This window comes from Rhinolophus sinicus, chromosome 3 (genome assembly GCF_057876585.1).
Source record: "Rhinolophus sinicus isolate RSI-liver-muscle chromosome 3, RSI-T2T, whole genome shotgun sequence".
Lineage (NCBI taxonomy): Eukaryota > Metazoa > Chordata > Mammalia > Chiroptera > Rhinolophidae > Rhinolophus > Rhinolophus sinicus.
In genome coordinates, this window is record NC_142503.1 from 4,979,572 (window position 1) to 4,992,271 (window position 12,700).

At 47.0% G+C, this 12,700-nt stretch overlaps 1 protein-coding gene across 2 annotated transcripts in view; it reads left to right on the forward strand.

The window, feature by feature from the left end:
* Positions 1 to 12,700, forward strand: part of MTRR (5-methyltetrahydrofolate-homocysteine methyltransferase reductase) — a 38,187-nt gene that overhangs the window by 7,102 nt on the left and 18,385 nt on the right. For both annotated transcript variants that reach the window (XM_074329095.2, XM_088796427.1), the window contains exons 5-9: positions 947 to 1,322; positions 5,752 to 5,874; positions 7,349 to 7,502; positions 8,336 to 8,424; positions 11,164 to 11,344. In XM_074329095.2, coding sequence (XP_074185196.2) covers positions 947 to 1,322; positions 5,752 to 5,874; positions 7,349 to 7,502; positions 8,336 to 8,424; positions 11,164 to 11,344 — 923 coding nt within the window. The remainder of the gene's footprint in view (positions 1 to 946; positions 1,323 to 5,751; positions 5,875 to 7,348; positions 7,503 to 8,335; positions 8,425 to 11,163; positions 11,345 to 12,700) is intronic.

Here is a 12,700-nt window from a genome sequence, read left to right on the forward strand (position 1 = left end):
TCCAAAGGCTCCTGCTGTGCTGTGTAACCAGATGTTGCACTACGTACTAGCTGGGCTCCTGGGAATGAAGACAGTGGAATTGTAGCCAGAGTCGTTGTAATCAGAGGTCTCACTGTGCCGCCTCCTCAGAGTCGCTTAGCTTTATGAGCTGGAATGTAATTCTGCCTCCTCTGAGTTGTGATTCACAGACAAAGGTGTATCCCCAGGGTCCTGACGCAATGTCTCCATTCGCTCTGCGTATACTTCTCTGTTCAGGGAAGGTGGGGCTATGGTGGAGTCGTCATCCTGTGTTAGTGGTGAGGAGACCCGCACATTTCACATGTACTTAGAATAATTCAGCTTTCCCAAATAATTGCTTTTTTCCCATGGCCAGCCTCCCTGGAAATTTCCCAGAAAATTTGTTCAGAACCGATAGAAGGTTTGAACTATTAGAAGCTTAATCTGGAGTGATTTCCTGGTGGTCCTTTAATATGTAGGACAAAAAGATCAGTAAATTGGCTAGGCACAAAACTGTTACATTTGGTTACTGTCACTAGCATTTGATATTAACATAGACTTGGATTTGGGCTAAATTCTGTGAGCCTCATCAGAATTTAACATGCTTGTTTAAAATTACACCTCCTGAAAAGAAGATTACCAGCTATCTTAGGAAATGAAGAGGAATCACATTCCTATCGCCTAATACTAAAATGCCTCTGTTCTTTAACTTTTATGCACGTGCATATTTTTTACAGCTCATTTGATGAAATCAGAATAACATCCTGCTTTTTTAACTTAGTCATTCATAAGTAATTCTTCTGTTCTGAGTCGTCTTCATGTTTAATGGTTTTGACAGTTGCATAGCATTCTGCCAAATGGACAGACACTGCCATTACCTGTCGTTATGTATTGAAATGGAGAACTCAGGCATTTGTCTCTTTTTTCCTTTTTTATTACAACGATCCAGTTTAGAACTTGTGGTTGAGCCTTGGATTGATGGACTTTGGGCTGCCCTTGCGAAGCATTTTGAGTCAAGTAGAAGAGAAGAGATGAATGGAACTCTCGCCACAGCCCCTAATGCTTCCCGGAGGACAGACCCTGTGAAACCGGAATCAGGACACATTGAATCACAAATTGAACTTCTCAGATTAGATGATTCAGGAAGAAAGGATTCTGCGGTTTTGGAACAAAATGTAGCCAACGGAGGTCAATCGAGTGCTTTAGTTGCAGACACTGAGTCCTCACTCACCCATTCAGTCCCCCCACTTTCTCACGCCTCTCTGAACATCCCCGCTTTACCACCGGAGTATTTACAGGTGCACCTGCAGGAGGCCCTGGGCCAGGTAAGCAGCCTTACTTCCTGCTTCATGCTATGTACTGTCTCACCAGGAGTGTGGGTTTTGCTTTGGTTTTTAATTGCATTACAGCAGAGGTCAACAGACTGGGCTTCTGGCCAAATGTGTTCCGCCACCTGTTTTATAAATAAAGTTTTATTGGAACACAGCCGTGCCCATCGGTGCACAGCTTGTCTGTGGCTCCTGCACTGCAGTGAGAGTTGAGTAGTCTCCGGAGGCCTGCCCCCCCATCCCCTGCCTTACAGAAGTGCTCCCATTATTACATTCCTTCTGTCTTGGAAGAAGTCAATTGTGAAGAGCCCAGGTTTTCCATTGTCTTAGAGATGACCTTCCTGGTTTCTTATGGTAGATGAGAGTCAGTCAGGCTGTTACCTCAGCAGCTAACCCTGAAGGACCCATTTAGAACAAAATCTCCTTTCCAGTGTGGTTTTTTGGTATCTTGGATGCTCCACTTTGGGGATTGTTTTGTTTCTTGATAATTGTCCTATGGACCTGTTTTTGTCTATAGTACTAAGTCTTTTTCTCTACCTAGAGTATTTTTCCTGTTATTACATAAAGGACTTAAAAGTTGTCTGTACATTTTTGGGCTTGAGTGGGATAACAGCTAACTTCTCCCCACGCCCACCCATCCGTGGTACCCTGAAAGTTCTTCAGCGTGCTGAGGGTACATGGCCAGGGCAGCCCATCTTCAAACGTGGCCCAAGCCCTCTCTCTCTAGAGTGGCCAATGGGAGATCCACTGGGCTTTCTGGCATAAACCACACCCTCAAAGCAGCAGTCATGATTTCTAGTTTCTTTCCTTTTTAATAACGAAAGACTGAGACATTTGAGAAACAAACAATTTAAGTACAACTTTGTAATATATTAGAACTGTTTGCAAATACCTGGTAGGATAGCAATTTTTAACATATTTTTTGTGTCTTCCTAAAGTATTCAAATAAATAAGTGTGTTTATGTAAACAACTGTGGGTTATTGATTTTGGACTTACACTTCGTTATTCTGTGAATTGTTTAAGTGAGGTAATTATAGTCAGTAGGTTTTAGGTCTGGGAACTAAAAGGACCTGACCTTGCACTGAAAGATGGGTTGTGCTGGAAATCTCCCTAAGCTTGCAGGAAGCACTCTCGGTGCACAGGCGACTTTAGGACATTGATGCCTCGGCCCGTGGGCACAGTGCACAGACGTGGTACAGAGCCCCTGTCTGCACGCTGCAAGGATGGAGGCCTGTGACAGAGGGTGGCAGGTCACCTCAGCAGGAGGAAGGGCTGCTAAGAGCGGTCCTCTTACGGTGGGTGGCGTCAGGTGGCTTGAGTTAGTAATGCAGTTAAAAGATTTCTTAAATCTCAGCTGTTTGTGGAGAACTTGTATAAACCTGCTCAGAGGATACACTTAGAGGGTAAGGGATGGGAAAGTGCCTGGCCTGAGGTCGTGCTCTGGAGTCATCCCCTTGGGGAGCGGGCGTGGGGGGGGGGCAGGACTGGCCGTGGGGAAGTGGCTCTGCGGCCCGTCTCGGCGAAGACCCCTTGGCCAGCCCCGCTCCAGTGCCGCACGGCCACCTCCAGCGCCACGGCTTCTCGGGCTTCTCGTGGGCTGCACGGCGCCGAGCGCCAGCCCTCGGTCCTGCTGCAGCGCCCCTCCTGCTCTGGGCCTGCTCAGCTGGCTGCCTTTTGCTCACCTGTCGGGGTCGCAGCAGGAGGTCCTGGTGCGGCACGTGCTGGCCCTGACCCTCGAGAGGCCTCGCAGGTGTTTGGCTTCTCTGGGTGAGGGAGGTATGAGGTGCGACAGTGGATCCTTTCCTTGGGGGCTGGGGGTCCTGGCCTGCACCAGACTGTTGGACTCCCCAGAGTCGCTGTACACGGCAGGCCCTTCAGCCTGCTCGGGCAGGGGCCTTACCGGAGACTCCAGCATACCAGCACTTCTTGCTCATTCGTCTCGTGACACAGTGGCATTGAGGTAGTGGGCCAGTGATGTCTTCCCGGTGTCCAGATGGCCCCCCTTTATTCAGTCTCAGAACAGCAGGCAGGAGCATTACCGCAGACTCGGGCAGAATTCTAAATGTCTGCCGTTGTCTGGTCCGAATGAAACGAGCATGTCTGGTGCTCTTCAGGGGTGGAGATGGGAAAGAGCTTGATGGCTCAGTCACTGTCCACGGGCCCCGTGCCTGAGGCCACGCTGACCTGCTCTGTCAAAGCAAACCGTCCGCACCGAGGCCACAGCTGGGGCTGCTGCTCCATTCGGTTTCTGGTGGTTCAGTGTCATCCTCCCAGGATCCATCTGGGTTTTGCAGGGGCCAGACGGGTGAACTAGACGGAGATACGATGGAGCCCATCCGTGTCCTTTAGATGCTTGTGGATAATCAGTATCTGCCATTCCTCACAGGCTGCTAGGTTGTTTTTTATTTTTTATCTTGGTGAGGAGAGAGGTCGGCATTACATTCTGAAGCTCCCTGTTGTCCTTCCCCACTATGATAACCCAGTGTGGGATTGTGCCACCTACCACGTGACCACAGCAGGGTCCTGGGCCGCAGTGGACTCTGGGAGCCAGACTCGGGCCAGGACTCCCCTGCCTGCCTGGCCCCGCAGTCCTCACTCTGATGACCGGGTCACGGCGTCCACTGGGATCCTCTGCCAGCCCCTCAGCTCTCCCGGGGTCCCCTTGGCCCAGTGCACACGTACGTTGGGCGAGGACTGGCAGAAGCGTCCCTGAGTGCAGCTCCTGTGGTGTGGCCGGGACCTCCTGCGGGGCTGCCCTACAGTCGGTGGGCTGCGTCCAGAAACGGCAAGGCTCCTGGAGTGTTTCCTGGGCAGCTGCCTGCCGCTTCCTGCTCGTGACCTGTCAGCATCTCATCGTGAGGATTGAGTGTCTTCCTGTTGGCGTGTCCTGACACTGTTCTCAGCCATCCCCCTGCTTCTGAGAGTCAGGCCCCGGCAGCCCCTTGATGTCGCTCCCGACGATCATTAGCCCGCCTGGCTGCGTGGTCCGTGCCCGACCTCCCTGTGTTCTGTGGGGCCCTGACTGGCACACTGACTCGACCAGGGGGCAGCCTGGCGTCCTCAGGGATGCCGGTGCCCTCAGCAGCAGTGCTGGCCTTGGCAGTGGTGTGTGTCTGGCGGCTCCAGAGCGCGTTGTCATCTGGGGGGTGTGGGCTCCCCAGAGCTCTGTCCCCTGGACTAGCCCCCCTTCTCGGAGCCTTTTAATCCCGCCTTCAGTGCTGGCCACGCAGCTCTTGCTGTTTCTGCCTCAGTGGAGGCTCTCGCTTTGTCTTTCCTCTGGTAGCTGTACTGTTGGCATGTTCCTATCTGGAGCCTGTTGCCGGGGTGTTAATGCCTGTGTCCGAGAAGAGTGTCCCAGTTAGAAATACTCCTGTATCTGAGCTTGTGCTCTGCCCGCCTTGGCCCAGCACATCAGCATTCTGTCGTGTGTGTACTTTGTCCACTTCCTTCAGCACGGAGTCTTAACAATAGCCCTCCGATTCCGGGGTTCGCCTTCAAAGTTGTCTTGAGTTGGGGCAAAGGGCTTTGTAGTCATTCATTAGTCACTGGACGTGGGCTGCCTCTGAAAGGAGCTGTGACCTGGGCAGGGTGATTCTCAGAGGGACCGAGAGCTCACTGCGGGCAGTCTGGGCAGGTCCCAGTGCCCTACATGTTAATACGAGGCTCTCACCCCAGACCCCCTTCCCAGCTTTCCCATATAAGTACGTAGCTGAAAATAATTCACCAGTGTTTTCTAAAGGTGAGTCTCCTTTTTTAATAGAACTTAGGAGCATCACGGTGGGAAAGGCCTGGGGCTAGCACCGAACTGGGTCTCTGCGGTTTCCAGGACCTGTGCTCATATCAGTGCTGCTGGCACGTGTGGCCTGTTGATCTTAAATAAATGAAAAGTAACCGAAATTAGGGATTCGGTTCCTTAATCACACTAGCCGTATGTCACATACTCAGTGGGCCCTGTGGCTGGTGGCTCCTGCATTGGCCCCTGCAGGTACGGGACATCCCGTCATGAGCTCTCTGTTGAACAGCACTGCCTGTGATTGGGGGTTCTCGTGGCCATCCATACACACACCTTCCAACCTTAAACATCCATCATGTCCGTCAGAATCTCCTTCCTGAACTGCATGCGTACTATTTCCTCCTGCATAGCTTATTAGGAAGACAGACGTCTATGTGGAAATGCAGGGAGCTGATGTGTTTAGTCTGTATCTCCGAAATTCTAATGTCTCATATACAGGGGGGTTAAAATATGGATGAGCTTCTCTTCTGAAAGCTTGAGAAGCATAATGTCTGTAGTCACCTACCTTAGAAAAGAATGCTTAATGTCCAGGGAGGTGTGTGAGACTGTAGATCTTACCTGGTCACTCAGTGACCTTTTGCTAAGTGTACCTGAAAATTGCATTTACTGTTTTATCGTCTTTGTTTCTCAAGGAGGAAAGCCAAGCATCTGTGACTTCACTGGGTCCCGTGTTTCAAGTTCCAATTTCAAAGGCAGTTCAGCTGACTACGAATGATGCCGTAAAGACCACGCTTTTGGTCGAGTTGGACATTTCGGTAAGTTACAGAATGCATTTCCCAGCACAGCTGTTGTCTACACATGCAGAGACCCGTGTGGGGGTTGTAGTCTCACAGGGAGAGCAAGTCTCCGACAGGACATCTGGCCTTTTATTCTGGGCCTGTCACTCTCCCCACCTCTCACCTGTGTTCTTTCACTTGGGACGGGCGGTGGGTGTGTGTGGGGGTGACTGAAATGAGGACTGACTCGGAAGGGATTCAGCATGAGAGAATTGTGTTGCTGGCTTACTCAGCCGTGAACGAATCGTGGAACCACAACAGCATTTTGCACAGAAAAAGGAAGGTCTTAACCTGCAGGCATCCAGCCAGTTGGAGATGGAGCTCAGACTAGACAGGCATCAGAAGAGCTGATTTTTCAGAGCGCTGGCGCGCATTCCTTTGAGAATCAACAATATCGCAGGCCCCCTTGCCAGAGAAAGGATTCTGTCAGCATTTCTTATACATTTTCAGGGAGCGCCATGTACTGCTTCTCTGAACTCCATCCACGAGCCCCTCCCCAGCCCTGCCCCCGTTCCATTGACCTCAGGTTAAGACCCTGGTCATCCTGAAACCTCAGTGCTTGAGTACCTCTTCAAGGTCGTGTAGCTCAGCCCTGTATTTTGATGACAGTCCTGAGAAGTTCAGTGGCTTGCAATTTCAGAAAAGTCAGGGCGCATCAAGGCTGCTTGTATAGATTTCATTGAACTTGGAAAAAAAAGAAATATGACGGGCATCAAAGCTAGATGGTTTTGCTTACACACTGTTGAGTAGTTCCATGTTTCTTTTGAACCTTTTAATCCATATTGTTAAATGCTCTGTAGACACCAAAGCATTTTAGTTTTCATTCTGCAGTTCTACACTGTTGTCCTAGAGAGGCAAGGGTTGGCCAGTTGGTGGGTGCAGTGCGTCTCCCTCACAGGCTAGGAATGTGTGTGTGGTCAGAGGCCCCCCACTTCTCTGGTCTGTGTTCTGCACCTCTAAAGGGACACGCTGTCGGGAGTGCCTTTGCTCACAGCCAGGACCAAGCCAGGTGGTATGACAGTCTCTGCTCATTAAGGAAACAGCAGTGCCCTCTCCCACCCCTATTCCTCCCCAAAGGAGAGGAAGTTGAAAACCAGTGCTGCGGCTAGCACCACCTCAATGTTGTGGGCGTGTGTGTTCGTAGGAGGGAGGTTTGCGTGGAACACTGCTGACTGACGTCCTTACTCTGGCAAGTGAGGCGGGTCTTCGTTTCCAGTCTGTAAATACTCAATGATACAAAGCAAAACATGGGATTACTACGGAAGTTCATTTTTAACATAACTTATAAAAGGATGTCTGTTCAGCTAGTTGGGCTTGTTAGATTTTTGCAATTAGAATGATTTTGTTTGTAATTCATGTATTTAAATAGTCATATAATAAAAACTGATTTTGTTACCCACAGCTGAAACCCTTTACTTCATACGGAATGTTTTTGTTTCCTGTTCTTCTTTAGGAAACGGAGTTTACCTATCAGCCGGGAGATTCCTTCAACGTGGTCTGTCCCAACAGCGAGTCTGAGGTACAGAGCCTGCTCCAAAGACTGCAACTCGCAGACCAAAGGGAACACCGTGTCCTCGTGAGAATTAAGGCAGACACCAAGAAGAAAGGTAAGTCCTTGATGTACTTCTGAGGGTGTCCTTGGCAGCAAAGCAGAGGTAAGAAATGCGGCGCCCCCCCCCCCCCAGCCTCCCGTTCAGCATCGGGGGTCCCTCAGTGTCAGGTCCCTGTCGGGGCTCAGACAGGCAGAGGCTGGTGTTAAGTGGTCTCGCGGCCTTCACAGCAGTCACACTGAATGAGATACTTATCTACATGAAAAGGGAGTGTAACTGGTTTGGAGAAGCAGCTTGTTTAGTTGGGCTGATTTGTTGGTTTGCTTTTTGGAATTAGTGTTACGTTGTTTCTAAGTTCATGTATTAAAATGTCATACAATGAAAACTTCTTTATGATATGAGCCGTTTTGAAAAGGTATTTTCCTGTTATGTTTATCCTAGCATAGTATTGCTTATTTAATATAAATAATTGTTTTTTCCAGAATTAAAGGAAGTTAGTTTTTTAGTTATTTGCTGAGTCTTGAACCTGAGCTCAGTTATAGAATTTTTAATGAGAGTCCTGCAGTGCTAATGGCCCACAGCCTTTGTTGGCTTTTTGTTCTTTGGTTTGGGATAATTTTCCTTTCATTTGTTTGCCATGCCTAGATTTGGTTGCTATGGCAAATATAATATGCTTTTGAAATTATAATTCTTTTATTTTTTTGTAAGATGCGTTTTTCTGCTCTATTTTTGGGGGGGAAATTTTTTGACTGAATTAACATTGCCACAAATCATATTGCAATTTGATAGCACTATAATATAAAGTATTACCGTTACTGTGTTTTTAAGAGTGCAAAATATTTTATTGTTTATTTTCTGTGTCATGAATGCCTTCCTGTCTACCTGAAAAGGAGCAACCTTGCCCCAGCATATCCCTGAGAAGTGTTCTCTCCAATTCATTCTTACCTGGTGCCTTGAAATACGAGCAATTCCTAAAAAGGTATTTTTCTTTCTTTGGGTAACTGTTTACAAATATGCTTTGCTCTGTGTTGGATTTACTAAATAGGTCTGCTTATTTGCCCTTTGAAGTCTTAGAAAATATGGTCTTCACAGCATGTTTTCAAAATTAGTTCCCAAGGGTTTGTGGTGTCTTTATAATTGTCATAGACACGCATTTTTATGTTGTGTTTATATTGAAATTTTATGTTTACTATTGAAATGAGATTTCTTAAATAGCACTTTTTTTAGTCTTGCTTGATGTAGCGCATTAAATAGTGACAAAAGGGACGCAGATGACCTGGTTACCCAGCTGCACACTGACTCTTGCTCTTTAACGAATGGCAGGAAACTTATGAGAATGTAGACTTCCCCCTCCTACTTGCCACCTGTTTATTGTTGTTAAGCTTCCTGTTGTGTAAAACTTCACAATTATTGTTAAGTCAGAATTCTTCAAGAAAAATTGAAGGGCTTTCGTAGGCTATGGTGATGTTTCGAGGAATTTGGAGTAGAGCGATCAATCCACTAGATGTCAGTATTATGCCAGGAGCGTTATTTAAAAAACAAACTTGTAAGGGTGTCTTCTAACCATGTCCCTCAAGTGGATGTTAATGGGTAAAACTCCCAACCTGTGCTTCGCCAAGCGTGGGTTGCCAGTGAGCATAAATAGTGCTAAGATTATGCCACCTTCCACCGTGCCATTTTTTTCTTTTATTAATGTGTTTATTGTATTTGTCCCCTTTGGGAAGCAAACTGGTTTAGAGAGATGCTCAGTCATAGATATAATATGAGCAATTTTGTTATTCACTGTGATGAGATCTTTTTGATTAAATTCAATAAATTCGGAATTTTAGTTCAATTCTACCATTTTTTAAATTTCATAAAGTATAGATATAAAAATATTTTTCCTTAATACAAAAGTAATATGCTCACTAAAAATTCCAGACACAAAAATAAATAATTCAGGAAGTGATAGACCTTTATAATCAAACTTTTATAATGCTTGAATTTTGTTTTGTTAAAAAAACAAAGCAAAATAAAAAGCAAACGAGGTCCTATAGTCTATGTACTGTTCTGTAACATGCCTTTTCACTTAAAAAGAAATCAATAGTGTGTATGTCCTAACAGGGAAATATATTGCAGATATTTTTAACAGATTGTGTGGACACAGCATAATTAAGTTGTTGATTTAATCATTGACGGTTGTTTCTAGTTATTCACTATTAAATAAAACAAGATGAACATTCTTACACTGTATTCATGTTTTCATACCTGTTTGAAATAGTTTTAAACAAATTCCTTGGCATAGAATTGCTACTTTAAAAATACTTGCATTTTAAATTTTAGTAATGTTTGTCAGCTTGTTCTCTACAAACGGTGCAGTATTTCCTATTTTTTTACCATGAAGTTGCTGTAATTCTAATGTGATAAATCTTAAAGGGTTCATAGTTGCCACTATTTTACTGTAATTTAGGAAACTGTGCTGACTTGGGAAAGTGATGCAGTGTGATTGGTAAACTTACATGACCACAGAGCCACGCAGTCAGCGTGTTCGTTCATTCCACGCCTGTCCGAGCACCTGTTCTGGGTCCGATACCGAGAGAAGGCCACGCCGTGTGTTAGTGTCTGGGTAGCTGAGGCAGGACTTCTGGGCTAAGCCATTGGGAACCCGTGACCCCTGCAGAGCCACTGAGTCCAGGCCACGGTGTCTGAGCTATGGGATAAAACGTGGCAGCGCCGAGTAGCGTTTCTGACAGCGCGTGAAGCAGGTTACTTGCTGGAGTGCTTCGTTCCTGAAGCACCTTGGGTAACAAGAACCGTGCCTGCCATAGAATGGATAAGCGTGGCATTCCTGGAGACCCAGAATCATTAGCAAGCTTGGTCTTCGGTCCACAAACTTGGACTTGGTTCAGTCTTTGAGACGTGGGATTCAGTACTTTGTTTTGCTTTATTTGTTCACGTCCTCCTCTTTCTGCGGTGAATCTGAGGGGGGCTGTTGTTCTGGCCCTCCGGTCCCTGCAGCCTTCTGTCCCAGGTCCACATTTCTCTTCACCCATATTGAACGGCACGTGGTCCCCAAGTTTTGCCTGCTCCTGTGCCGTCACGTGGCCATGCCATCTGGTCAGCCATTGTTCACTTCCTGTGTTTCGTGGGGCCACCTTCGGCGCAGGCGTGCATGCTGGGCAGCCCCTCACGTCCTGCGTGTGCCCCCGTCGGGGTGGCTAGCATTTGCACACTAGTTACTCCTTGCACAGCTCGCACTGGCCTGTGCACCCTGACAGGCTCGGCGTGTCATCTTGTTCCCAGTGCCTCACCCACCTAGCGCCTGTCACGTAGAAGGCACTTAGCAGTTGTCAGATGAATGCAGAGATCTGTGTTGTCGTTCATTGTCAGTTAGGACAAGGCCAGCATGGTGCCCTGAGCCAGTGTTCACTTATGAGACTTGGTGATGGTCCTTAGTCACATGCACCAGACATGGAATTTCAGGTCATACTTGTGACTGACAAGGTCGCTTTAGGATCTTAGAAAGGTGACCAAAAATAGAACATTAAAGTCGGTTTTGCTAACAGGCTGACATTAAAACAACAGCAAAGTAAATTCTCTTCCTGACCACACTCTGAACAGCTCTCTCACTTTTTCTTGGATAATCGGGTCTATCCCCAGGTGAAGACTGACGAATACTCTCCTACCTGTAACCGCAACGCATGGAAATTTCGGTTTGCTTCCTTTGCTTTGGCCACAGGCATTTCTGCGGGCCCTGGAGGGCTGTACCAGCAATGGCTCGGAAAAGCGAAGGTTGCAAGAGCTGTGCAGCAGGCAGGGGGCGGCCGACTACAACCGTTTTGTAAGAGATGCGGGTGTCTGCCTGTTAGACCTCCTGCTGGCTTTCCCATCCTGCCGGCCACCACTCAGCCTCCTGCTCGGTGAGTGGTCCCTGCGCCCCAGGGCAGCCTCTGGTCACAAACACTGAGCTCTCCTATCACCTTTTGAATTCTATGCAGAGTTGGGGACACCTCTCAGTGATCAGGAGTAAACACCTTACAGTTTGTCTTCAGGGGGCCTGGGCATCTGAAATGCCATCCAGAAGACAAAGAATCCCTCTGCCACCTCTTTCATGTCTTCCTTTTTACTTCTACCATTGTCATGATCATTTTCTCTTTCAGTGTACCCAGTCTTAGCTCTTTTTTTTGCTCAGCATTCAGCCTCTTTTTTTCAATTAATTTTACTGTTTTTTTAGAAAGCATTTAGCCTAATTTTATCTAAAAGTGAGCTTTCTAAGAAAAAAATTTGTTTCAAAGATAATGAACATCAGGGTTAATTGATGGAGTTTGGTGAAGTGTGTGCTTTGTGTGCAGGAAACAGAAGTGTCCCCATCTGGCCAAATCCAAGTTTAGGGAGCAGAGAGGGACTCCATGTCGCACCAGTACAAGGGGCCTCCCTCAGGGTGGGTCTGGGCGTTAGTTAGGCTTGGGGGCGCCCGTCACAATACTCAGGTGGAAGTTCATCCTGGTTTTTGCTCATTTGTCTCTTGGGGTTCTCAAACTCCGACTGGAAAATTGACAATCCCTGAGGGTCTCGTGTCGGGGGAGGGGAGGTACTTTCAGAGGCGTCTCAGGAAGGGACTGGAGACTTTTACTAACGGTGACTACAGGAATTTTAAGGATTTTTAAACCTTTATGACTTTCCTGTGCTTGTAATTTTGTCAACTTCTGTCCGTTTTCCTGTAGTGGTAAGTAGTATAATCCTTAAAATTTGCCCTTGTCTTTGGTGACAGGAAAACATGTTTTGTGCTTTTTGCTGTTAGGCCAGCAAGGTCCCTTTTCTTGCCCAGTATGATTAAGGAGCCTCTCCTTTAGAAGTCAGGCCCTGCTTTCTTTTCCTTTTTATTCTGTTCTCGTTCCTCCTCCTGAAAAGGGTGAAGCAGTGTTACTGAGTGAGGCCCCGCTGCCCTGCTCTGCCATGTTCACACAGATCATGGCCGCGTCTCAGAGCCAGCATGGGCTTGGGACCTTGACATGGGCAGGAAGTCACATGGCGTCTGCGACGCTCTAGGTCATAGAGGAATCTGTTTCAGTTCTTTTCATGAGTTTTTCTCTCACCTTTTTAAAACGTAGGTATCATTTATTGCATAGTTATGTAAAAAATGAATAAAGGCATTGCGACTTATAAAAATTTAAATTACTTTCCAATTTCCTTAAGAAAGCTTAATATTTCTAAAGCTTAGTATTAAGTTGAGCTGTCTATGAAAACTTTTTCTATTTATTGAAATAGCCTTTTTG